This window comes from Glycine max, chromosome 18, assembly GCF_000004515.6.
Source record: "Glycine max cultivar Williams 82 chromosome 18, Glycine_max_v4.0, whole genome shotgun sequence".
Classification (NCBI taxonomy): domain Eukaryota; kingdom Viridiplantae; phylum Streptophyta; class Magnoliopsida; order Fabales; family Fabaceae; genus Glycine; species Glycine max.
In genome coordinates, this window is record NC_038254.2 from 47,947,267 (window position 1) to 47,973,857 (window position 26,591).

Sequence of the window (26,591 nt, forward strand, 5' to 3'; positions counted from 1 at the left end):
ATTAATTTGTGTTAAAAAATTGACAACAAATTAATTATGAACCAAAATTATTAAATCCTAAAAACATGGACATCAAGTTTGCCACGATTTTTTTAGGAACTAAAATTATACCATATATATGAAAAGTGTATGGATGAAAAGTAAATTTAAGCTAATTGAAATAATTTAAACTTTTAAATTTGTTGTCAGCATATAACTTTTTTAGTATTTTACAGAAACGAAAATCCATTCAAACAAAAATCTAACAACTCTTATCTATAGAAAAACATAACTTTTTTTTTTTTACTTCAATGACATTCTTTTTAAAATAGTTAGAGAGAAGGTTAAATAATAATAAAAACACTTAAATTTTAAATTTGTTTAAGTGACAAAAATGAAGTAAAAAACAAACGAAGTTAACCCGAACACGATGTTCAATGTGAATTTGGACAAGGTTCACTATTTATATAATAATCTGAAGCCGTTAAGGTTGAAAGTACCTTTTCGGCCTATAAAATCAGAGCACCTTTCATTCACTTCACTCCTTACAGATCACAAACACGAAGTCTCATTCACTTTGATCTCCAAAAATTGTTCAGAAACCCAAGAATCAAATCAAAATTGGGTTTCATTTCTCTCTTTCTCTCCCACTGTAGAGCTGCTAGCTAGGCTTGGTTACTTCAAACCCTCTCTGCTTTTCTTCACTTTTCTGTTTTGTGACTTTTGTCCACTGATTCCAACATTAAACAAAAATTGGTCCAAGTTCATTTGTATATGCAATATCTGGTTCAACAGTAAAAAGGTCTTTAAATTTTATTTATACTATAGTATCAGAGTAGCCTCTGAAGAACTCTGAATCAAGAGAAAGAAAAACAAAGGACAACTTGGAATACCAAAACCTCAATTTTGAGTGAGTGAGTTCATTCTTTCTTCTTTTTTCTTTCTCTCTGTTCTTTCCCTGCTTTTGCGGCTTCTCGCCGCCTTTGCCGTTCGGTTCTGCCTTTTTCTGCGCCAATTGGTGGCGCGCATTAAAGTGGTGCTCCTTTTATTTTATATAATAAATATATATTTTGCACAGTTTTCAAGCTCCATTCATCAACAACAACAACAAAAACAAGTGTGTAACTTAACTTCATTCATTATCTCATTGCATTTATAGCTTCCTTTGCCATTTCCATGGATAGAGAATTCTTAGGCATATTAACATTTAAGTGATTTAACACATCTCTGCCACTGACTCTGCTGAATAGCATTGAATAACAAAGGCCATTTCTTTAGTTTTTGAAGATAGATAGAGTCAAAGAGAGATCAAGGGGTAGCTTAAATTTTTCAGCTTTTGGAGAAAGAGACATCACTCACGCACCACCGAGGTTAGTGGAAAGTGTGATAGATATCTGCATTACTGTTTCTTTTGGGCGTGTGAAACATGGAATTGTAAACACAAAATGACCACTTTTTTTCTTTGTAGTTTTCCTATTCTATCTTTTTGTGTGGTGGGATTTGTTGTTTTTTTGTGAAAAGGCTGCAAAGGAATTTTCAGTTATCTGGATCTGGGGTGGTGTGGTGTGTGTTTTTTCTTCTTGGCTTTCGTTTTCTGGGGTAGTGTTTGATCTTTTTTTTTTTTTGTCTCATTAAGTGTACTTTTTTCATGTGTTTCAGATCCATTTTTTCAAGACAGTTGAAGAAAAAAAATGGAAACAATGTTGCCTCAGAACCAAGCAGAGGAAGCAATAGTCACAACAAGCCTTAACGAGACAGAGAGTGAAGTTGGTATGAGGGAAGAAGAGAAGGAGTTGCAACAACAAGACCACTCCATGTTCAACATCAAGAGCTTCCTCTGGCATGGAGGCTCTGTTTGGGACGCATGGTTCAGCTGTGCTTCAAATCAAGTAAAATCAAAGTCAACTAAAAAAAATAGAAATCACTTTTTTTTTTTTTAACTTCTATTATGTCTAATGAATCGGTGTTTTAGGTGGCTCAAGTGCTTTTGACACTGCCCTATTCTTTCTCTCAACTGGGCATGCTATCAGGAATCTTGCTTCAGATTTTCTATGGAATCTTGGGAAGTTGGACAGCGTATCTAATCAGTGTCCTCTACATGGAGTACCGTACCAGAAAGGAAAAAGAAAATGTCAGTTTCAAGAACCATGTCATTCAGGTATTCTCATTCTGCCAAATCTATTTCTCACAATGTCTAAGGTTCTAAATTGTCTAAATAGTTTCATCGCAATCTTCGATGTTGCGAGTAATTACAGATACATGCAGTCGATATGGCTGCAATTGTGATCATGATACGGTTGACGAGGGTCCAAATATCTGCATTCACAGCCAAAATTACAGTTGCAGACCGATTTTTAAAACTTAGGATAAGACCTTAGTAGAAGTATATAGGACTATTTCACAATGATCAACGGTGTGTTTGAATTAGCGTTGAAATCACGTTGAACAGAAAAATTGCGTGTTTCAATGCAAAAATTTCAAAGCAACTATGGTATAGTTTTATGGTTAGCGTTGGATTCAAGTATTGATTTCTAAACACACACTAAATAGTCTAAGTTGAAACTCACTGCACTGGATTTCATTTATTTCAGTGGTTTGAAGTGCTTGATGGGTTGCTGGGTCCGTATTGGAAAGCAGTGGGCTTAGCCTTCAACTGTACTTTCCTCCTCTTTGGATCTGTGATTCAGCTTATAGCATGTGCAAGGTAAAGACCCTTTCTTAATTTCTGCAAAAAAAATCGAGGCAATCTTGTATAGGTTTGTTCTGATTACACAACATCATTTACACTTTTTTTGGTTCCTGTTGCAAAAACAGTAACATCTACTACATAAATGACCACTTGGATAAACGAACTTGGACTTATATCTTTGGAGCTTGCTGTGCCACCTCTGTGTTCATACCCTCCTTTCACAATTACCGTATTTGGTCTTTTCTGGGACTTGGAATGACCACTTACACTGCTTGGTACTTGGCTATTGCAGCTCTTATTCATGGCCAGGTAAATCGGTAATTTTGAAGCATAAATTTATAAGTCTATCTAAAATCTAAAATATTATTAGAGTTTATGGATAATATACTTAGGGTCATCCAATCACATGTTATCCTTGATTTTTGAATAAATTATCATAAAAATCAATAAATTTATCATATTTTATAGATTGTAATTGATTGACGTGTAAAATTATTTTACACTAATTTATTTTCTCATATTATTATATAGTTTTGTATTAAAAGTTTATATTAGTGTCACATCACATCAATGAATAAGATAATTTAGGCTTTTTAAACATACTTGACATCATGTGTATAAATTAGATTCTAATTTTATTAGTGTTTGAAAACATCATCGTATGCTAAGATAAGACTTTTTGTGTATGTGGGAATATTATGGCAGGCAGAAAATGTGACACACACGGGTCCAACGAAGCTAGTGCTGTACTTTACAGGAGCCACCAACATACTGTACACGTTTGGTGGACATGCAGTTACTGTGTAAGTTACCCCTTTGGAATAAATGGTCTAATTATTAACACCTAACCTAGAGACAGAAGTATAAGTATAATTATGATAAATGGTGATATAATACTTAAAAATATAATAAATATTGATAAATTATATGATATGTGGAAGTTTCTAAATATTGTCACTTTCACTTTTACCCTTTTCTTCATCCATGCCTCGTTATTCTCTTTCACTCGTTTCTTCACAGCTTCTCTTAGCGACTTTTTGCTGGTCATTTTGGTTTTCGAGAGCTTGGGATTAAATGATGCAAAATCACCTTTCGGGAAAGCTTTGTTCATTCCTCACTCTATATCTTGGAAGAAATATTATTTGAAAGGAAGAGATACTACTATTAATACTAGATTATAAAATTCATTTTAAAAATGTGTATCATGAGCTACATGTGTCATTAGGCTCCAAGAATTACTATAGGTTCCAAGTTACACACTTACATGTCATCATTGTCTTCCAATCATAACATTTGTTTATTTATTCTTCTTTTATGGTTAATCACAGGGTTTATAAAAGACAATGATGTCCTACTTAACTAATGAGACAGAGTGTAAGAACATTATCATACTAAGATGTAATTTAAATAATGTCTCCACTAAGAAAATCGCACAGTTGAATGGTCTTTGCTTTGCTGCTTTTGTCCTTTATTAAATCCAATCATCTAAAGCCTTTAAACTTTGTAGAAGTAAAAATTTACAGCCACGGAAAAAAACCGAAGTTAAGAAAAACAAGATATATTAATTATTCACTCAATAAATTTATAGTTATCTTATTTTATATTATATTATTTTCTGTATAAAATTTGTGCAAAAATATACTTTCTAAACAAAATTAATTTGATGGGGTGGCTCACATTGTCCTTTTGTCTGCACACCCAGCGGTCTAGTGAAACAAAGTGGCAATGGAGCCAAGAGTCACAACCTACTTTTATTTATATACCCGATTTTAGAAATTCCAATGTCCCTATTATTATTATTATTATTATGATTATTCCTTGATCCTTGAGTTGAGTGTAAAGTATTGAAGAAAGGGTGACAAATGTTGCAGAGAGATTATGCACGCCATGTGGAAGCCACAGAAGTTCAAGTACATATACTTGCTGGCCACTTTGTATGTTTTCACTCTAACGATTCCTTCTGCTGCTGCCGTTTACTGGGCTTTTGGTGATGAACTTCTCAATCATTCCAATGCATTCTCTCTCCTCCCCAAAAATCGATTTCGTGATGCTGCTGTAATCCTCATGCTCATTCACCAGGTAAATTTTTCTATTGTTCATGCAATTTTTTGTATTTTGGTACATAATGTAACCATTTCAATTCAAGAGTCCTAAAAGTCTCTCCAATGGTAGATGTTTAGTGGATTTCTTAAAGAGAAGAAACTATTTCTTCAAGGAATCCCATCATTGGAGAAAGTGTGCGTGGCATAGTGGGTTTCTTCAGTGAGAAGAGTTTCTTATATAAGAAATCATTTCTTAATATTTAAAAACTATTTTCTTTCCATCAACTAGCATCAACTCAGCATAAAAAAGAGGAAAAGAATATATAAAAGTTTAAGTTTTTTTTGAAGTTTCTTACCATTGAAACAAAATTATGTAGGAGTATTTTAGAAATGACATAACACCATGGGAACCATGAAAAACTTTACATGTGCTAAGAAACCCACTTGCATTGGAGATGCCCTAAGTCATAAATGCTACTATATTTGTTGTTTTAATTAAAAGGGTACATTGATGCACAAGTAAATGAAGCTATAAATAAATCCTTTGATACCATTTTACTTTATCAGCTGTTACTTATTAGAATTTGATATTAAATGCTTATTTGGATTGTATTAATTAATAGATTCTTATATAACTTGTCATATAGTAAATAGAAAACAAAAAGCTAGTCACATTTCAATTCAGGAGTCTAAGTCATAACAACTGGTATTTTTGTTGTTTTTATTTAAATGGGTAAAATAATGCACGATTAAAGTAACGCTATAAATAAATCCTCTGATACTATTTCACTTTTTTATTAGTTGTTACGTACTAGAAAATAATATTAAATAGGTACTTTGTATAACTTCTCATGAGGATAAAAAAGATGTACTACCAAATAAAATAGAAAATAAAAAACTAGTCATGTAATCCCTATGCTCATTCATCCAGGTAGTATTGCTGTTTTCTTTTTTTATCCATATGAATGAAAGTCTGTGATAGGTGGTTTATCATATAACTCATACCTAAATTAATTGAATTAGATTCCCGTGACTTATTGTTGTTTTTATTTAAACGGGTAAAATAATGCACGCAAGTTTTATTTTTATTTCTTTAGACAAATCGAATTGGTATTTATATAAATAAATGAAATGTAGCCACTAACAGAGTATAAGGAATACCCCTGTAGTGTTCAGAACAAAAAACAAGTAACATTACAATCCCAACCACTGGTTATACTGTATTTAACATGAGGATATGTAAATATTAAATAATGCACAAGTAAATGACGCTATAGATAAGTAAATTTAACTAATTTTACTCTATTTATTATTATCATTTTTAAAACATTTTTTTTATTTAATTTTAATTTTATTTTTAATAACTCTTTTATTCATGATAGATATGATAACAAATTCTAATGAAGGATATTTTATAAATAATCTTATTTTTTTAATTGAAATTAAGAAAAATTAAATGATATTAACTAATTTTTTTAATTAGTATAAAATTGGTTATTTAGTTATTTTTGTTTGAGTCCAGAGGAAATCGGAGTACCAATATTTTTTTTCCGTAGTTACTACTACCTAGAAAACTAGTATTACACGCTTATTTATAATCTGTCTTGTATAGGAGTAAATATAAAACAAAAATCTTGTCACGTGAAGCCTTGTTGCAATAAATGTTCATTTAAACGGTGATAAAAGTTTCATTAATTTTGGTAAGAATGTCAGAGCATAAAATTGGATCATAGACTTTTGGGTGTAATTAAACAACTCCATAACCCCCAAAGCAAAGAAAAATACTGACAACTGTTCTTTTTACCCGTCAAATATAATTAATAATGTACGTGTTTTAATCTACTATAAACTACTACTACGTAGCTTGATCACAAAAATATGGTTTTGAAATCCCAATTACAGTTTCGTGTATAGACTTAATTTGTGCACCAATGTCAAATATTTCAATTTTGCAGTGTTTCTAGTGCCAGAAAAAAGCAAGTTTGATTTTTTGGGTAATGTTAAATTCATACAGTACGTTCCAAATCAATTTTGTGTCGGGTTTTTTCAATGTATGTGAAATTACATTAATCTCTGTATATATTCACATGCATAAAATATCAAAATCACTTTGCATTAACTATGTTGTCCAAAACCACTAATCAAAAGTGGCAAAACACAGCAAATAATAAATGCCTTGGTTCCCCCCTTATGATGACTTTGTTAAATAATTGAAGAAAAAGAAAGGAAACATTTGAGTATGGATGAAAACAGAGAAATTCTAACTAACTACAAATATTGAATTGGGTGTGCATGCAGTTCATCACATTCGGTTTTGCTAGTACTCCACTGTACTTTGTCTGGGAGAAGGTAATTGGGATGCATGACACAAAAAGCATTTGCATAAGGGCACTAGCAAGGTTGCCAGTGGTGATACCCATATGGTTCTTGGCCATAATCTTCCCTTTCTTTGGGCCCATAAACTCTGCAGTTGGAGCTCTTCTGGTTAGTTTCACAGTCTACATCATTCCCGCCACAGCTCATATGCTTACTTACAGAAAAGCCTCAGCCAGACAGGTATAAATCATTCAATATTTTTTTGTACACTTCTATGACTTCTAAGTTCTAACTCACCTTAATTACATCATAGGGTATGTTAGAGTATAGTGACACTTGCATAGGCTGTTTCTTCATGAAGTTTATGCTAACTCTACATAAAGGTGAACTTAGAGATTAATTTGTAAAGCATAAACACTTTTGTTTTACACTAGGTAATCACTGTCTCAAGGGTATTGGTTAAAAAAATAATTAAAAGAGAAGATTTTATTGAAAATCATATGAAAATACATTTAAAAAATTATAGAACACATTTTTATGCCTACCAATAAAATTCTTTCCTCTTTTAGCAATTGTCATTACACAAACATCTAAGACAGATTTGATCTTGTTATCTTATTCATTAATACGATGTGACAATATGATAAATCTAATTGAATATATGTGTAAGGTTTGGACACTAGTGAAGAAAAAGAGTTTAACATATATATGTGAAAAACAATATTTAAGACTGTAAGATATATTGAACACTCTTTAACTAGTATTAAATTAATCAACTCTTTTGAATGTTGTTCGTGGCATTATTGTAAATATCTGAATCTAATAAAGGGTATGAGTGTCATAGTGCATGAGAGAGAGAGAGAGAGAGAGAGAGAGAGAGAGAGAGAGAGAGAGAGAGAGAGAGAGAGAGAGAGAGAGAGAGAGAGAGAGAGAGAGAAGCAGAAAATGTACAAAAGCATTTAAGGCTTGAATTTGGAAACATTAGGAGAAGAATTGAGGACTGGTGGGAGGTCATTTTCGTTCAGTTATTTGCAACAGTCAAGAATATCGTACTATGCCTCTCTTGAGCTGACGAAGTTGATTGATATCTTGATTTCTCCCAATAATTCAAATTAGGCCAACATTAGTGGAAAAGTTTAGAAGATAAACTCATACATACATAAACCTGCTTATGTTAGTCATGGTCATTTACTATATTGTCTAATTCTTATTATACTATATTATACATTCTATATGAAAATGAGTTATGTACTAAAAGTATAAAATAGTTTTTATACTGTCAATTATAAATTGTCATATAAAAATTGTACCAACAATAATTTTTTATTGATTGATAGTGTAAAAGTATAAGCTGACCTACATAACCATTAGACTATGTTTATTTTGACATCATTATTGTTCCTATTCTGGGAATTTTGGAAATAATGCAATGGAAGTATAAGTAGGGGCATCCAAGTACTCCTCAGTAATGTGACTTAGTTTACTTTGTTTTGTAGAATGCTGCTGAGAAGCCTCCTTTCTTTATGCCAAGCTGGACTGCAATGTATGTCTTCAATGCATTCATTGTGGTGTGGGTTTTGGTGGTTGGGTTTGGGTTTGGAGGATGGGCCAGCATGACCAACTTCGTTAAGCAAATTGACACATTTGGGCTCTTTGCCAAATGCTACCAATGCAAGCCCCCAACTCCACCACCCATGGCAGCAGCACCACCTCCTCATGCCCATCATCATCACTGAGTAGCAACTCACCCATGACTCACCACTTAAACATCATAATAGAGTTCAGCTGAAATCATAGTTTCATTATATTTTGTATCATACATGGGGAATCTTAGTAACACTCCCCCTTAATTTGATGTGTGCTGGTTGTGTTTTGTTGTAATTTTCTTTTTCTTTTTTCTTTTCTTTCTCGTTACACTATATAGGTTTTCTTTTTCTTTTTTCCATTAAGATTAGTTGATTAAAATTTTAAAAATAGTGTGGTCAATGGGTATGATTCCTTTGCTATAAATGCATCGGCTAATTAAATTACGTTTGTTTTGGTAACTTACCCCATTTTTTTTGTTTTGGTTTGGAATTCGATAGAATGAGACCTTGTTTCAAATTTCTTTGTGTGTTCATAGATTCTATCTCATTATTACTTTGCAATTTTCCAAAATATGCCACTTTAATCTCACTTCAATTCAATCATTTAAACAGAACGTGGACCCGTTGCATATTCACATGGGATGCATGTGCTTTCTTATGCTTCTCTGCCTCTCATGTACGAACGATATCGTGTGTTTAATATTATTTATTTATATTATGAGAGCTGTGTTCATGATTTAATATGCATGAACCTCTGCCCTAGCAGCCGAACACCCATATTTTCATGTCATTTGATTTGTCTATTTTTTGTCTCCTTTTATATTGTAATTTTTGAAGGAATGAGTGAGTGAGCGCATTAGAAACTTGGGTTGGAAAAATACTTGACTAGATTCCCAATGAAAGGGGGATTTTGTGGATCTTGCTTTACTTGCGGATGGAGCTACTTGACTGTCCAAGTCCTACCACACACTTGATCCCTAATTTGATAATGGATTGTGAGAAACTAACTTCAGATTATAAAGTAGAATACTTTCAATTGATAATCAGAAAGTCAATATTCAAGATTATATGCACATTCATAATAAATTATGTTATTCATGAATTAATATATCAACTATTAATTTTTTATTAATGACTAAAATAAAGAGGCCAAAATGGCATTCACAAGAAGTATAACATGGAGGGTAATATGCATCTCTTTAGTTAATGAAAAAACCTACAACTAATTTGTTGATCTTTTAATTCTTTTTTCTATTAGAGTTTTAGTAGTGTTTAATTGGGTACGAGATTATAAACTATAATAGTAGTTGTAATTTCAATTGTATTATTATTAAAGAGGATTTGACTCTTAAAGTAAAGGTCAAGATAACTATTCTCAAGTCTCTTCCGCAATTGCAATGGTAGTTTTCTTGGTGGTTTCTCCATGGCCTTAGGGGTCTCTTCTTCCTTCAATGCTGAACTTGTTGCTGCTATGAAGATTATTGACATTGCATGGGATAGGCAATGGCATTCGTTATGGTTGGAAACTGACTCTTCTTTGGTAGTTCATGCTTTCCAACATTCTAATTTGGTTCTTGGCATTTGCGTAACCAATGGGAAAACTGTTTAGCTAGGACTCGTGGCATGCAATTCATGGTGATTCACATCTATAGAGAAGGTAACAACTGTATAGATCGTTTGGCCGATTTTTGATTCAATGTGGCTGATTTCAAATGGTGGAATGTGCTCCTAGATTTTATCCGACATGATTTCAATAAATATCGTATAGGATTTGCCTTTATAAATATTTTTGACATAGCCCTCTTGTGGGGTTTTTTTTTTCCCTTGTACGGATATTGTTTGTTTGTTTTTTTATCTACTTTAATAATATTTGGTTTTGCTTAGCAGATGATTAGTAGTCCTCTAGATGCCAACTTAGTTAGGATGTTTGGGGCTGCTTTTTTGTTCTTGCTCACCTAGCTTCACAAACAATAAAAGTATCCTAGCATAGGTTACTATGTAACTACAATTAGTTTAGTTGGTTAATCTCTATGTAACCAAAGTTAATGAATTAGTTAGTGTAACTAACTATATAGCCAACTGATATCACTAACTTTGTAAGCAGATCCATTCTACGCAATTCATTGCTTCCTTCATCTCTTTTTCTCTCTAACTTCCTCTGCAAGCTTTGCATTCATTCATGGCAGAGATGATATCTATTAAAGTACATTTAAGCAAGTAAATTATAATATATTTGTGCAAGATTGTAGCTCATCATGAAACTAACTATATTTTTAAAATTATAATATATATTCATTTTAAGAAGAGAATCAAGCTCGAGTATCAAAAGGTACAAGACTTGGTTTTTGTGAAGTACAACCAAACTCTTAAAGATTGTTATGACAACAAGGATTTAATTGATCTCATTCTCCTTAATAATATTAATGATTATAATGAGTGATTGGTAGAAGAAATATAGGTGAAGATGGAGAAGCAAATGAAGATGAAGCAATATTTGGCACTGAAAATTTGATTTGGGCTAGTGGGCCAGCTAGACTCACTAGACAACATACTAACTCACTGTAGCTATGGTTATTAAAGACGAGGAAGAGGAAGAACATTTATTTGTTGATTAGGGAGAACTTAAAAGTAGAGATAATGATTCTGTTTTAAAAAAATGGTAATAGGCACTAGATAGCATAATTACTTTAATTATTAGTGTTGGATTTGAATGTTAGTGATAATGAATTTTGATTATTAATTACACTATTTTTAAATGTGAATTTATCTATATTTTAGTATTTGTGCATGATATCAATTATGTATATTGTTTTTCTAGACTTCACGATAGTAGCCATACCGCTTTAGAAGTTTTGGGATTAGCCACTAATCAAGATTGACTACTTTGAAAATTGATCCGATTTCACTCAATGACATTGATGAATGTAGCAAGTGATTTAAAAAAACAACTAGCATACCTTAATATCTGAAGGATCCTTGCTATGCGATAGCAAGTGAACGAAGTGATTAATGAAAAAAAAAAAAAAAAGATGACAATGATATTGGGAAGAAGAGGGTCTTTCAAGATGCAAATGATGATGAGCTTGTGAAACAGCTTTTAAAGCTTCAGGAGTTGGACAACCAAGAACATATACTAGGAAAAGGATTAAAGAAAGAAACAAAACCCACTAATATTGTAGATGTTGTGGCTAAGAAAAAAAACAAAAGGATGGGAGTATCTCCGGTCGTCACCCCTTAGAGAAAAAGAGCTAATGGTTGAAGTTGAAGATGATCTTGGGAAGAATTGGTTAAAGAGTTGGATTTTTTGTTTTTACAATACAAGAGAAGATGAAGGATATCAGACAATGAAAAAAATGATTGTATTCGGGAAATAACAATGAAAAATGAATAGATACTTTTATGTTTAACTTCAAATTTAGGAACTAAAAAAAATAAATTTGGAAAATTAAAAAAAACCCCTGAGGAAGTGAAACAATAATTAAAACAATATAATGTGCCAATTTTTATGCAACTTATTTTTCCTTTCACATACACCTAAATTTTTAAAGTTTAAGATTTACTTAATGGTTGAATGGAGAAAGAAAGAAACAAGGACGTGAATTTGAATTTTTCCACTAATAAAAACTAACAATAATTAACATTTGCTAATAAAAAAAAAACATACACCTTAACTTTGTATACATATATAATTTGATGTATATTATATATTTCATTCATTATATGACTTCCGCTTTCCGCAATTTTCCACAAACCGCTATAGACACATTAGTTGTGACTATTTGTGTTTTTACAGTTGGTCATTTCTACTTTACATTATGTCTTTACTCTGTCTCTAAATAGGTAAAGATGCTTAAAGTTAATCATATATAACAAATAATTAATCTAGTACGACAACACTCAGCTCCGGGATGTCTCAGCTACAATGTTACCGCCGTGACATCTTCAACTCTGAAACAATCATAATAATAAAATAGTTAGTTGCATCACTTAAACTTTAAAATTAGGCCAACAATATCATAGACCACACATACAAACAATAACATTGAATAGAATCCAGAATGAAAATTTTATTTCCTAATTATCAACGACAACACTCAGCTCCGGGATGTCTCAGCTACAATGTTACCGCCGTGACATCTTCAACTCTGAAACAATCATAATAATAAAATAGTTAGTTGCATCACTTAAACTTTAAAATTAGGCCAACAATATCATAGACCACACATACAAACAATAACATTGAATAGAATCCAGAATGAAAATTTTATTTCCTAATTATCAAAATGCAAATTTTATGAATATGAACTAATTTCTAATTAGTTTAAACAAAAGAGGTGTGCTTCAGCATCACAATAGGATGCCAAGATCCCCACTACGTTGGCACCACAACCTTTATTGATCCTCCTCTGCCCCACACACGGAAGAATTTATTAACAATTAAGGATGAACAAAACACTTGGGGGACCAGACCAAACACAAGGCAAACTAAACTATTTGAATCTGTATGTAGGTAATCACTGTCTATACCTAAGAAGATCCTGTGATATGAACGACGGTGGTAATTCCCACAAAAAAATATAACAATTTCTATTATGATATAATTATAATTGATATTATAACCCCAAAATCTCAATCCAATAAAATTTTGAATGGATCCTTTGGCATAAACTAAAAATGCCATTAATTTTTCTCATATTCATTCTCATTTTAACTGCTAGAAATATTAAAAAAAAAAAGTACAGTCCTAAGCCTCTTAAGTAACAACTTAAGCTTTTAGAAGAGTTGTTCTTTAACATGGGAGATAGGAGTATAGCTAGTGATTGATTTTAGTGTTGGTTTAAAATGGGTTTAGCTAATTAGTTTTATTCCCCTTCAGTTTTCTGTTTTGGAATGGAAATCACCATTTTTGTTTAGTGCTGTCTTAGGCTGGCAGGCTGACCTATTTTGTTTTTGGGTGGGCACTAAATTTTTAAACAATTAACACAATCCAGGATCTATCCTTGTCTAAATATGAGAGAAAGAGAGCCTTAAGGTTAGCCAATCTGATACAATTCTTACTACTTCAAAAGCATACATTTTAAAAGTACAATAAAAATAATTACAAAGTGATGATATTGAGAGTTTGAAATTAAGTACAACAGTTGTGCTAGAAGCAAACCTGCAAGACATTTTGCCAATCTTATTCATGGACTAGTTATAGTATCAAATGGGGCATTGATACGATGAAGCTGAATTTTACACTTGCATCTCTTTACCATAAAATGGCAACTGGTTGAAATGTCAATGACCTCAAAACTCCATGGTTGTCAGGTTGCCAATCCCTCTGTCCAAGCAAAACATTTAATTGATTTATTTAAGTCATTGTTTGGTAAATACAATGAATTTTACACACACACACAAAAAAAATACATCATTCACATGTGCATCCCATTAAGACAAAAATTTCTCCAAATCACACCTTTGAATAATACTTGTAGCTGTATTGTATATAGATAAAGACATGAGGTAGCATCCCCAGGTTAACAGAAATACAAACCATTCATATATCAATGTAGCCAATGGCAAAGAATCCGAGATCTAAGCAGGAACAGAACAGATACCTGATCAAAATCCAAGACTGCATAAGTGTCTCCTAGCATAAGCACACAGCACTCTGAAATGAAACCAAATGATGTTGATAAAATTTGCAATATAACCCGAGATATAAAAAAGCATGGAACATAACTAATTTAATGATAGACAACAAAGAACTTACTTAGTGTACCATGACATCATGCTCTTGAAAACAACGACTATTGTGCAACATATAATTTTAGTTCTGGATGAACATTATTCGGCTTCATCAAGAGCTCATGACATTTAATGGTTGCTCCTTTTGATGTATGTTCACTTTGTTGTGACAATTTTGGAAGAATTGTCTCTACATCAAGATCTCTTGACATGTGGCAAAGGCAAGCTAAGATGGTAGAAGTTAATTTTGAGTCCAGGACAACATCCTTATCAGCCATTTGATGAAGCAAGGAAATGATTTTTTCTGTCTCTCCTTTTAAACCATAGCCCTTTAGCAAAGAGTCAAATACAACAACATCCGGAACATGACCACACGAGACCATTTTCTCATAGAGCGCCATGGCCTCATACAGCATTCCAAGTTTGGAAAACCTGTTTATTAATATAGAAAAGGTTACAGCATCAGGGACCAAATCCATCTTAAGCATCTCGGATAGCAAAACCTTGGCAGATTTAACATCCCTGCTTTGAGGGTTCCATCAATTATTATATTAAAGAAGACAACATCAACATCTGCATTTTACACAGACCATTAATCATAACACTATAAGTCATTGAATTGGGAGAAAATCCAGACTCCACTGCATATTTCCAGAGTTGCAACCCCTCAATAAGTTTCCTAGCATCTAGATAGCCCTCAATCAAAATATTGTAAGTTACTATGTTACCTTGGAGCCACATTTCAACCATCGAATAATGGATCATTGCAGCATCATGAACACGACCTTCCTTGCAAAGTCCCTGAATTAAATTATTAAACGTGAAGACATCCAGCTTCACATGGAACTTCTCACTCAACAACAGCTTCCAAAGTTCCATCGCCTCATCAATTTTAGCAGCTCCACACAGCCCTTTCAATAACGTATTATACGTAACCACATCGGGTTTCTTCCCCTTCTTCGCCATCATTTCCACAACCCTAAGTGCATCATCCACCCGATCCTCCTTACAAAGCCCATTCACAACAACATTGTATGTCAAAGTACCCGGCTCCTCCCCCTCCTGCACCATCAAATCCAACACCTTAGCCTCGTCCTCTGTTCTCATCCATCGTGTCCTTCAACATCTCAGAAGCCTTGAGTCACCGCCCGGTCTTGCCAAGACCCTGCATCAAACAGCTGTATGTAACCACATTGGGACTAACCTTCCTCATCAACATCTCATCAAAAAGCTCCCTTCCCTTCTCGACATCACCCTCCCCACAAAACGCGCTAATGAGAGAACTATGCACAAATACATCAGCTTTCAAACCCTCCCTCTCCATCTCCTCCAACAAACTGAACCCCTCACCCACTTCACCACTCTTGCAATAACAATCAATCAAAACACTATAAGTCACCAAGTTAGGTCTGAAATCCCCACCCTTCATTACCTCAAACAAAACCCTAGCTTCCACCAATCTCTTAGCTTTACAAAACCCAACCCATTTATTAGGGTATTGTAAGTAACACTATCAGGAACCACACAGTCACAATTCCTCTTCATTTGAGAAAACACAGACATTGCCTTATCGCAATGACCACTTTTACAAAAACCCCTTGAGCACGAGGTTCAGTTTATAGACGTTGACCCCGAAACCGCGCTTTGTCATGAGGCTCAGGACCGAAAGAGCGAAACTTGGGTGGTGGGTGATGACGAAGCTTTCGGTTAAGGCGCTGAGATAGGAGAACCTGGGCGAGACGCACGCGGCGACCATCTTGCGGTAAACCGACACGACGACGTCGTATTTTCGCAGGTTGTCGATGAGGGTGCTGCAAGCTGGTTCGGAGGGCGGTGAATTGGGGTCGTGAAAGAGGGAAACAGCGTCGCATAGTGATGAAGCGGAAACGCGGAAGGGGTTAACGGTGGTGGTGGGAGATGGTGGCGGGTCAAGGAAGCGTTTGAGGATCATAGCGACTTGTACTTGGTTGTTCTGTGTAAGTAAATAGGATTTGCACTTTTGCAAGTTTGAGAGTTGAACTGCAAGGGGGGGACTTAGGGGAGGGCTGTGATTTCCAGCGAGGGAAATGACTTTTATGTATAGAATGCCACATTTTTTCTTTGTAACGTACGATTTTGGTCCTTAGTAATTTTTAATCTGTTATTTTAGTTTTTTATTTTTCACTATTTCAGTCCTTAACTTTTTTAAAAGAAATCTTAAATTTTGACTCATTTTTTAATTTTGAATATATTTTATTTCTGCTACTTTTAGTCTTAAATATTTATCTAAGGTACTGTCATAAAATAATTTAATTAATTAAAATAAAAAATATATGCAAAATTATGAAATTTCTATAATATAGTGACTAAAATAATGAAAAAAATAAAGGAACAAAACTCATGAATCCATAATTAAAAAAGACCTAAATTACATTTCAACTTATAATCAACGGATGATTATCCCGCAAGCAACTAACATATACATTTTAATTTCCCTTAAAAAACATATTACATTTTAATTAGAAAAGGAGTAATCAATAGTGAGGATCAACACAAATTATCAAATGTTTTACTCATAAGATATGCAAAATAAGAAAATACTATAAGTATATTTTATATTTATTTTTAACATATTTTATATAAAAAAAATTATACACTAAATTTTATATTATCATTTAATCATAATTTATCATTGACAAATTTGTTGACTTATATAAAATTATCTTAGTCATGCAAATGATGATGCTTCCTCAAAACTAAGGTTGGACACAAATGGACGATGTTATCCACAATCCAAACACGGATTCTTACATCACCATTAAACTTATTTTGTATTTATATTATTAATTAGGTTTTTGGGAGATTGTGTAGCCTGCATTTGTTTGGCATATAAGTAGCAACTAACAACTTTATTATGTCATTTGTCTTCGTGAAATAAACTATTTATGAATACTATGTGGATGGATTTGGATCAGTTGTTTAGCTAGCCTAAATTATCTACAGAATGTTTGTTAGCATTTGGGAGGATTTGTTCTCCCTCCCTTCAAACATACCTCATCCCTTCTAGTAACTCCTAAGTGTCCAATACAAGTTTTTGTTCAATTTTGTCTTGTCCTATGTCCATTCGTGCACCAAATGTCAAGTTCTGCCGGCTTCATAATTCATATCTAATAATTTTGTCCATTGTGTTACTGTTATCCCTTCTGTATAAAATCAAAAGAATCTTTGAAATTTATTTACATCACACATATTATTGGAATCCTTATACACAAAATGCCATCTGAAATTACTGAGGAAATATATGAAGATACCCACTGGTTTATCAACACAGAAGAACAGAAGGAAAAGATCAGAAAGATTATTCAGTACCAAAAATCTCTATATAGGCCATCATCTTCTTTGTCATCTTCAGCTGCATCCTCATCATCCTTCTCCTCATCCCACAAATCAAGCACTTTGTTGGAGTTGATGAAAGGAGGAAGCACATCCATGAGGAGATTATTTGACATGGAGCACACAAGTTTGGCAACCCATTTTGACTCTTACAGTGGCTCACCTATAATCAAGCCAATATCTTTGTGGGAAAGTGATTCTGAGCGTGAATTTCAGGATCCTTGGGCCATGATCAAGCAAATTGGATCCACCCCTTTTGTTGGAACTGAGAGAGAAAGTGAGTTAGCCTCAAAGGGTAGTTACGTGGATGGAGATTTTGGCTCTCATAATAGAAATGATAAAAGTAAGCGCAAATTTACTAGGAAAAAGTCCTTTAGGAGATTGCCAGGATTTGGTTTGTGGAGATGCGGAAGATTTAGATTCCCTTTGAGATTTAGACGGCTTAAAGTTAGAATTTGGGGTAGAATATTCAGATAGAGCAATCCAATTGGCATTGAATTTTGAACATCTTTGAAAATTTGGAATGATCAAGTAGATAAACTATTACTGTATTGAAAGAGTATTCCTTTACAACTTGCCGAGCTATGTGATTTACATCAAGTGTTCCTAATACAATGAGAAGAAGAATGAAAAAAAAAAAACATTGTTTGTGGAGAGAAACTCAAAGCTTGGTCGGAGAAGTGAAGCCAACATCAAGTTTTTGCAAGTGACACGATGATCAGATATAATTCTTACCATGACACTTCCTTCTTCAATCTTCAATCTCTTACTACTTTCTTTGTTCCATAGATGCACCCCATAAGCCTCACCATTAATCTAAAGCAGTTTGGCTTCAACCCATTTTGATTCACCTCTAGTTTTGGGCTTCATAAAGAGACCGCCAATCTTTTTCCAATCTTCTGGATAAATGGCCATAGGAGGCAAGATTGTGAAGTTGAAGCCAGGCCTTTCCCCTAGTCTCTCAACCACTCTGGAAACAAGGTAGGGACCATTATGCCATCAAAAGTCAACACAAATTCATCAATGAATCTGGAAGAAGTGGATGATTCATGTCAAATATCAGAACTGCATTGTTTAGTCTAGTCCAGTGCTTATTCCCAGCATCCATGCATTGTGCTCCAATAAAATTCCTCAACAAAGATAAAGGTTTCAAGACTACAACATCGATGTCTAGGTAGACACCACCATATTTGTACAAAGCTGCAAGTCTCATCAAGTTTGATAGATTTTGAAAGAGAGAAATCTCACCAGGGTCCTTCTTCCCTTTCTTCAACTCATTCAACCATGCTTCAGCTGGAGTCCCCTTGAAGAGAAATTGCAAGTCTGGGGTCACTGCCTGAACTCTAACACCCCCCCCCCCCCATCAAGAATTGGCTTCAGGATCCTATAGCCATGGATTGAGTCCAAAGTCCTTGATAGAATCACCAAGCATGCCTCGGGATGCACCTTGAAAAGACTCTCTATGGACAACAATTCTCTTGCTCCAAATGAGCCTACAGAGGACTCCCAAGCCATGAAAATTTGAGACTCGCACCTGGGAACGAAAAATCCTAGAACTCGAGCATGGAATTGCCTTCTCAATTCATCTGAATTGAGAATCTTGAACTCTCGAAGCTTCCCTCTAAACCAACCAATTCTCTCTTCTTCAGTGGCATTAAGTGGAGCAACTAGTACCACATGATTTATGTTACCAACTCCTCCATTCTCTTCTTGCATGGAATGTAAAGGGTGTGTGAAAGAATCAAAGTTAACCTAATCCTTTCTCCCTTTCTGTGTTGCAACACTTCTACTAGTGCTCCTTTATTTGCAGCAGGGTACAGGGAATTGTAGTAGATAAGAACATCACAAAGGTTGAGAAAAATTATGGCTAAGAATGTGATAAGAGAGAATATAGATATCTTGGCACGTGATACAAGCTTAGGAAGGTAGTTAGTTAGTTAGACTCAATTCTGTTAACTTCTGTTAGTTGAAAAAGCAGTTAGGCAGTTAGTGGTAGTTAGGTAGTTAGTGGTTGAGGACTATAAGTAGTAATTGGCAGGTAAGGAAACATTTTGAATAGAATCTGTAATCAACCTCCTCCTTGTAATTTCTTCTTCTAATAATGAAAAGCATGACCACCATGCTCATCGGAATTCATTTGTTTCATTGAGTTCCCTTGTCTGTCCAAGAACTTCGAATCCCTTAGTTGAGTTCCTAGTTCTGCTACATCAATTGGTATCATCGAGCCTGTTCCTTCCTTGGTGATCAAGCAATGGCAAAGAACACGCGCAGTCAAGCTTCCCTTTGTGAAATGGAAGAATGTCTCAGTAGTAGAATGGAATCAAGATTTGTCGAGCTCGTTGCTTCCATGCAACAAACAATACACGAAATGTTTCAGCAGAGGCAACAAGATTCTCCAGCAGCAAGCAATCCACCTAGAGGTGAAAGATCCAACCCTTATTCTTGTGGCACTCGATTGGCTAGGTTGGAATTTCCAAGATTCAATGGTGAAGGAATAAAACAATGGCTGATCTAGTGTGAAACTTTTTTTTTGGTCGATAATACACCTGATGAATTCAAGGTACGTTTAGCAATAGTTCATTTCGAAGGAAAAGCATTGTAGTGGCATAGTGCTTACATAAAATCTGTAGGATTATAGAATTTGGCTTCTTGGAATGAATATCAGATCGTGTTACTTGATCGTTTTGGAGATGTTTATGAAGATCCCATGGCGGATTTAATGAAGCTCAGGCAGACAGGATCCATCATAGAGTATCATGAGGAGTTTGGCTCAATTGTGTCAAGAGTGGATCTTTCTGATGAGCATCAACTTAGCTGCTTTTTAGGAGGATTAAAATAAGAGGTTCAGATGATTGTTCGAATGTTTCAGCCAAATTCTATTCGAAAGGCTTATTCCTTTGCAAAGATGTATGAATCTTCCTTCTCCAATACACAAGCCAAACCATTTGTCAAGAACCAGAAATCTTCCTTTGTTCCTAAACCACCCCTACTTCCAAACCCTCCTAGATCAACCAATCATTTAACCATCAATCCCTCCACCAAACCATAAACACCTAAGCACCTAACTCCCGCATACATGGCTGAAAGAAGATCGAAGGGCCTATGCTACTTTTCTGATGAACCATTTACACCTGAACATGGCCTTACACATATGAGATTGCAGATCCATGTGTTGGAAATTGAAGATGAAGAGGAGGGCCCTGGACCTCAACAACCTGATGCTAATGTGGTTACTGAACCTGATTCAAAACCTTTAATTTCTGTGAATGCATTAAATGGAGTAGCTAATTTTTGAACCATGAGAGTCACTGGTTATTGTGGAAAGAAACCTCTCCATATTTTAATTGATAGTGGAAGCACTCATAACTTTTTGGACTTACACATAGCTCAGAAGATGGGTTGTCAAACAGAAGCTATGGACATTGTTTCTGTCACCGTAGCAGATGGAAATAAAGTCCAAATTTCTTCAAAGGTTCCAAAATTTTCTTGGTCAATTCAAAATACCAACTTTACTTCTGATATGGTGTTGTTACCTCTTGGTTGCTATGATTTAGTATTGGGAATTGAATGTCTAGTAACACTAGGGGACATCACATGGAATTTCAACAAATTGACCATGGAATTTTTTGTCCATGGAAAAAGACATGTCCTGAGAGGAGCTACTCCTACCAATCTGGCCACTGCTCGAAAACAACATCTTTATAAAACTATCTCTTATGGTGTTCACCTCTCTCTGATTAGTTTGCAATCTGAAGTTGAAGGCTCCTTGCTCTACTATTTGACTACTCATGCTAGTCAACAGGTACTGCCACCTGATATTAATAGTTTGTTACTCAAATTCACATATGTTTTTTAGGAACCATCTGGTCTTCCCCCTTGTCGAGTTGGCCATGATCACAAGATTCCTTTAATGCAAGGAGCTAACCCTGTCAACAAGAAGCCCTATAGGTATGCTAAACAACAAAAAGATATTATTGATGGATTTATTCAGGACTATTTAAAGTAAGGAATTATAGAGAAGAGTAACAGTCTTTATGCAAGTTCAGTGGTGTTGGTGGGAAAGAAAGATGGGGCCAGTAGGCTTTGTGTGGATTATAGGGATCTCAATAAGGCAACTGTCAAGAACAAATTCCCTATACCATTAGTAGAAGACCTTCTGGATGAGTTGTATGGGTCAACCATTTTTTTTTTCCAAAATTGACTTAAGAGCTGATTACAATCAAGTTTGAATGGATGCAGCTGATATTCACAAAACTGCTTTCAGAACTCAGGCGGGCCACTTTGAATACTTAGTGATGCCCTTTGGGCTTACCAATGCTCCTACCACATTTCAAGGGCTAATGAATTCAGTTTTTTAGAATTACTTGAGAAGGTTCTTACTTGTTTTCTTTGATGATATACTCATCTACATATGAAGTATGGAGGACCACCTTTCTCATTTATATCAGGTTCTTCTTACTATGAGAACTCACTGCTTGTATGCTAAGAAATCCAAATGCTACTTTGCTATTGACAAGGTAGAATATTTGGGCCATTTTATTACTAAAGAAGGAGTTTCCACGAATCGTTCAAAAATTACAACAGTACAAGATTGGGCTCTACCACAAAACTTGAAGCAATTAAGGAGCTTCTTGGGTCTTGCAAGTTATTACAGAAGATTTGTAAGTCAATATAGTGCTATTGCAAAACCCTTGACTGATATGTTGAAAAAGGATAATTTTAGTTGGTCTTCTACAGCAAAAGAAGCATTTCAGGAATTGAAGCAAAGGCTAGTAGCATCACCAGTTTTGGCCTTACCAGATTTTTCTAAGGAATTTGTGGTGGAGGTGGATGCTTCTGGCCTAGGCTTAGGTGCTGTGTTAATGCAGAATCACCACCCAATTGCCTTCATCAATAGAAGTTTGAAAACACAACAAAAATCCTTGTCAACATGTGAGAAAGAACTATTGGCAGTTATGTTTGTAGTCCAAAAATGGAGGCACTACTTACTCCCCAAGAAGTTCATCATTAGAACTGGTCATAGAAGTTTGAAGTACATCCTAGAGCAGAGATTGTCCATAGCATTCCAGCAAAAGTGGTTGGTAAAGTTGATGGCATTTGATTTCAACATAGAGTATAGAGAGGGTCGAGAAAATGTGGCGGCAGATGCTTTATCTAGACTTGATTCCCTTAAGATCATGGCCTTACAGGTTCATCAGCCTGATTCTAGCATGCTCTCTAGGATCCAACAGTCCTGGCAGAAAGATCCTATCTTACAACAACTTGTTAGTGACTTAAAAAACAATTCCTCTTCTCACAAACATTATACTTGGATCCGGAATGAGCTAAGGAGGAAAGGCATATTAGTCATTGGCTCACACCCCCAACTAAGACAAGGCATTCTCTCTTGGTTTTATGCTTCGACTTGTGGTGGCCATTCAGGTAGAGATGCTACCTTGCAAAAGATGAAAAATGTGATTTATTGGAGAGGCATGTCCAAGGCTGTAAAGGTTTTTGTGTTTCAATGTGCCATTTGCCAAAGGAGTAAATATGACACAGCTGCATCTCCAGGCCTGCTTCAGCCCTTACCTATTCCTGAGCATGTATGGCAGCACATCACCATGGACTTCATTGAAGGTATTTCTTTTTCTTTTGGTAAACAAGTCATTTTTATAGTAGTAGATAGGCTTAGTAAGGAAGCTCATTTCATGGCCTTATCACATCCTTATACTATTGCAAATGTGGCCCAATGCTTCCTTGATAATGTCTTTAAATTGCATGGGTTTCCTGACACCATTACCAGTGATAGGGATCTTGTTTTTGTTAGCCACTTTTGGAAGTAATTTATGTCCTTGCAAGGGATTCAGGTACAACTTTCTACAGCTTATCACCCACAAACTGATGGTCAATCAGAAATGGTGAATAGATGCCTTGAAACATATCTCAGGTGCATGTGTAGTGACTCTCCAGCATAGTGGTCCAAGTGGTTGCCTCTTGCTGAATGGTGGTACAATTCCACTTACCACAACACTATTAAAGCAAGCCTTTATGAGATTGTGTATGGCCAAGCTCCTCCTGTTCATTTAACTTATCTTCCGAGGGAATCTAAGATTACTTTGGTTGATAGAAGTTTGCAGAAACGCGAGGAAATGTTAAAGTTACTCAAATTCCACATGAAGAGAGCCCATGAAAGAATAAAGCAACTTGCAGATAGAGGCAGATCTGATAAGAGTTTCCAGATTGGTGACTTGGTTTATGTAAAATTACATGCTTATTGTCAAGTTTCAGTGTAGGCCAGAACCAATGCAAAGTTGGCCCCTAAGTACTATGGCCCATTTCCAGTAGAAGACAAGATTGGTGATGTTGAATACAAGCTTAAATTGCCTCTTGGATCAATGGTTCATAATGTCTTCCATGTTTCTCAGTTAAAGAAGTTTAATGGTACTACTATTGCTGGGAACTTTAGTCCTTCACCTTTATTGGATACTTCTCAGAAGGAACCTGCAGCTATCATTGACAGAATGACAGTCAAGAGAAGTAATCGTGCTACAACCAAAGTTTTGGTTCAATGGAAGCATCAGCTATCTGAAGATGCAACTTGAGAATTCTTTTATGACTTGAAGCAGAAGTTTCCTCACTTTAATCCTTGAGGACAAGGATTTTTTTGGGTGGGAAGAATTGATACGTGCTTAGGAAAAGTAGTTAGGCAATTAGTGGTAGTTAGATAATTAGTGGTTGAGAACTATAAGTAGTAATTGACAGGTAAGGAAAGATTTTGAATAGAATCTGTAATCAACCTCCTCCTTGTAATTTCTTCTTCTAATAATGAAAAGCATGACCACCATGCTCATCGGAATTCATTCGTTTCATTGAGTTCCCTTGTCTGTCCAAGAACTTCGAATCCCTTAGCTGAGTTCCTAGTTCTGCTACATCAACATATTTGTGATCAAACATTTTGTTACAGGATCAAGTTCTTCTTCTCTTTGTGGTGAGAGTTCAAATTTGAAAGAACTTATGCAGAAGCAAAGTAATACCCTTTCCGCGTTTGGTAGAATGGAAGTTTTTACGTTCTCATGCATCTTAAATTGGAAAGCTAAGTTTTCCATGTTTGATATGTATTTATTAAAAAAGATTTTCAAGAAACCATAATTTTCGAGAATCAATTTCAATTCTTCAAAAAATTTCTCATAAAGAAGGTCAAAATCAAACTTTTCTGAATTGAAGGAAAGTTTTAACTATCTAAAAATAACTATATAAATGATTATTGGAAAACATACTAATACTAACCAAATTTATTTTAATGATTTCCATAAATCACCATTTTCAGGATAATTATTTTTCGAGAGAAATCATAATTTTCAAAAATGAAAAAACTTTCCCCTACTGAACACCCTCTATTAGTAGACAGTGACTGGGGTGCGTAAGGGAAACTCCTTACGCACCATGGGAAAGTTTTGATAAAAAATTGCATCACGTCCGTCCAATTTTAAAATAAAAAAATTAAACGGTTAAGATAGATTAAGATACGATGGAATTGTTTACACCAAATCTTTTTTCTCTCTTCTCCGAGCTTCTCCCTCCTTTGGTCTCCGACCACCCCTCTTTCTCCTCCGAGCTTCTTCCTTCTTTGGTCATCGGCGATGAGGGCCACCGCAACGTCTCTGGTGGTGAACACCACCGCATCTCCATCGGCACCGACATCATCCATGACCCCATCGTGCTCTTTCTCGATGAACCAACCTCCGGCCTCGACTCCACCATGGTTGTCAAAGTCACCGGCGTCGTCATTGCCAGTGGGGTAACATGCTCGAAGGAGAGACATCGTCCATGTGGCAAACATTGATGAGGTCTTGGATGGCGACGCGTAAGGCGAGGATACCGGGGCAGAGCGTGTTGAAGTAGAAGTCGTCGAGCTGCTGGAGGAAGTGGAGCTGCCAGGTGGACTGCGCGGCGAGGACAGAGCGCTGGCAGCTGCCGAAGCTGCCGTTGTTGATTCTGGCGACGCCGTGGTGTTGGTGGGAGAATTCCTCACAGATCTTGGCCTCGGAAATGGTGTGCATGTCGTGCAGGAGCTTGGGTTTCTTGGCGTGCCGTTTCGGTGGGTGGTGTTGTCATTTTCCGTCGGTGGTGACCTTCCAGATAAAGTTTCTGCTAGAGTTTATGACGAAGGTGTTTCCGTGGTGGTCGACAGCGACGTCATTGGCGGCATCGATCTCTTCGAAGGGGAGGGAGGAGAGGAAGAGGTGGTGGCGAGAGCGGAGGTCGTAGGCGGCGAGGGCGTTGAACGGAGGGATCCAAGGAGGAAGTGTTGCGGTGGTGATGGTGTGGGTGGTGTTCTAGTGTAAACAATTCTATCATAACTTAACCGATCTCCACCGTTTGATTTTCTTATTTTAAACATGGACGACAGCGATTGCTTCTTTTTTTTCAGCAACTTTTGTTGGGTGCAAAAGTAGTTTCACTTTCACACCCTAGAATTCGCCCTATTAGTATTATTTGGTTAAGTTTTGTGGAAGATGTCTTGTGTGGGTCGTTGTTTCAAGCATTCAAAGTGTTAAGGTGAATGTCAAATTTCGGCAACTCGAAAGCCGCCGAAGATATACATTGTGGTATATATAAAACTATAAAGTTTACCAAATATTATTGAGTAAAGTACCAAATTAGTCCCTCACTTTTGGAGGTGTTGTCAATTTGGTCCCTGAGATTTAAAAAATATCAAAATAATCCTTGACTTTACATTCTGTTTTCCACGTTAGTCCTTGCCGTTAGTAAATGTGTGATGTGGCACGTTAAGTGCCACCTAGACGCACACGTGGCAAACGTAATTGGGAAATAAGCAATGCCACATCATAGGGACTAATATGACATAATTTTAAATGTTATATTGGAAAATGAAGA

The 26,591-nt window shown here is 35.4% G+C and overlaps 1 protein-coding gene and 2 pseudogenes across 6 annotated transcripts; 1 reads left to right on the forward strand and 2 right to left on the reverse strand.

Moving 5' to 3' along the window:
- Nucleotides 1-495: 495 nt before the first annotated feature.
- LAX15 (auxin transporter-like protein 15) lies at nt 496-9,129 on the forward strand. 6 transcript variants are annotated; one of them, XM_041011686.1, is made up of 11 exons: nt 496-889; nt 1,058-1,096; nt 1,258-1,349; nt 1,639-1,868; nt 1,952-2,137; nt 2,571-2,683; nt 2,794-2,977; nt 3,374-3,471; nt 4,540-4,747; nt 7,009-7,266; nt 8,523-9,129. In XM_041011686.1, the coding sequence occupies exons 4-11, from the start codon at nt 1,671-1,673 to the stop codon at nt 8,760-8,762; spliced, it is 1,485 nt and encodes a 494-aa protein (XP_040867620.1). In that variant the 5' UTR covers nt 496-889; nt 1,058-1,096; nt 1,258-1,349; nt 1,639-1,670; the 3' UTR covers nt 8,763-9,129. The 6 variants fall into 6 exon arrangements, with proteins under 6 accessions (XP_040867620.1, XP_006602647.1, XP_014626648.1 ...); XM_006602584.3 differs by lacking the exon at nt 1,058-1,096 and having other exon boundaries at nt 496-893; XM_014771162.2 differs by lacking the exon at nt 1,058-1,096 and having other exon boundaries at nt 496-893; nt 1,267-1,349.
- A 3,155-nt stretch (nt 9,130-12,284) lies between these two features.
- On the reverse strand, nt 12,285-16,412 carry LOC100782022 (pentatricopeptide repeat-containing protein At4g28010-like; annotated as a pseudogene).
- Nucleotides 16,413-18,320: 1,908 nt separating this feature from the next.
- On the reverse strand, nt 18,321-19,835 carry LOC100782559 (uncharacterized protein At4g19900-like; annotated as a pseudogene).
- Between the last annotated feature and the right edge of the window lie 6,756 nt (nt 19,836-26,591).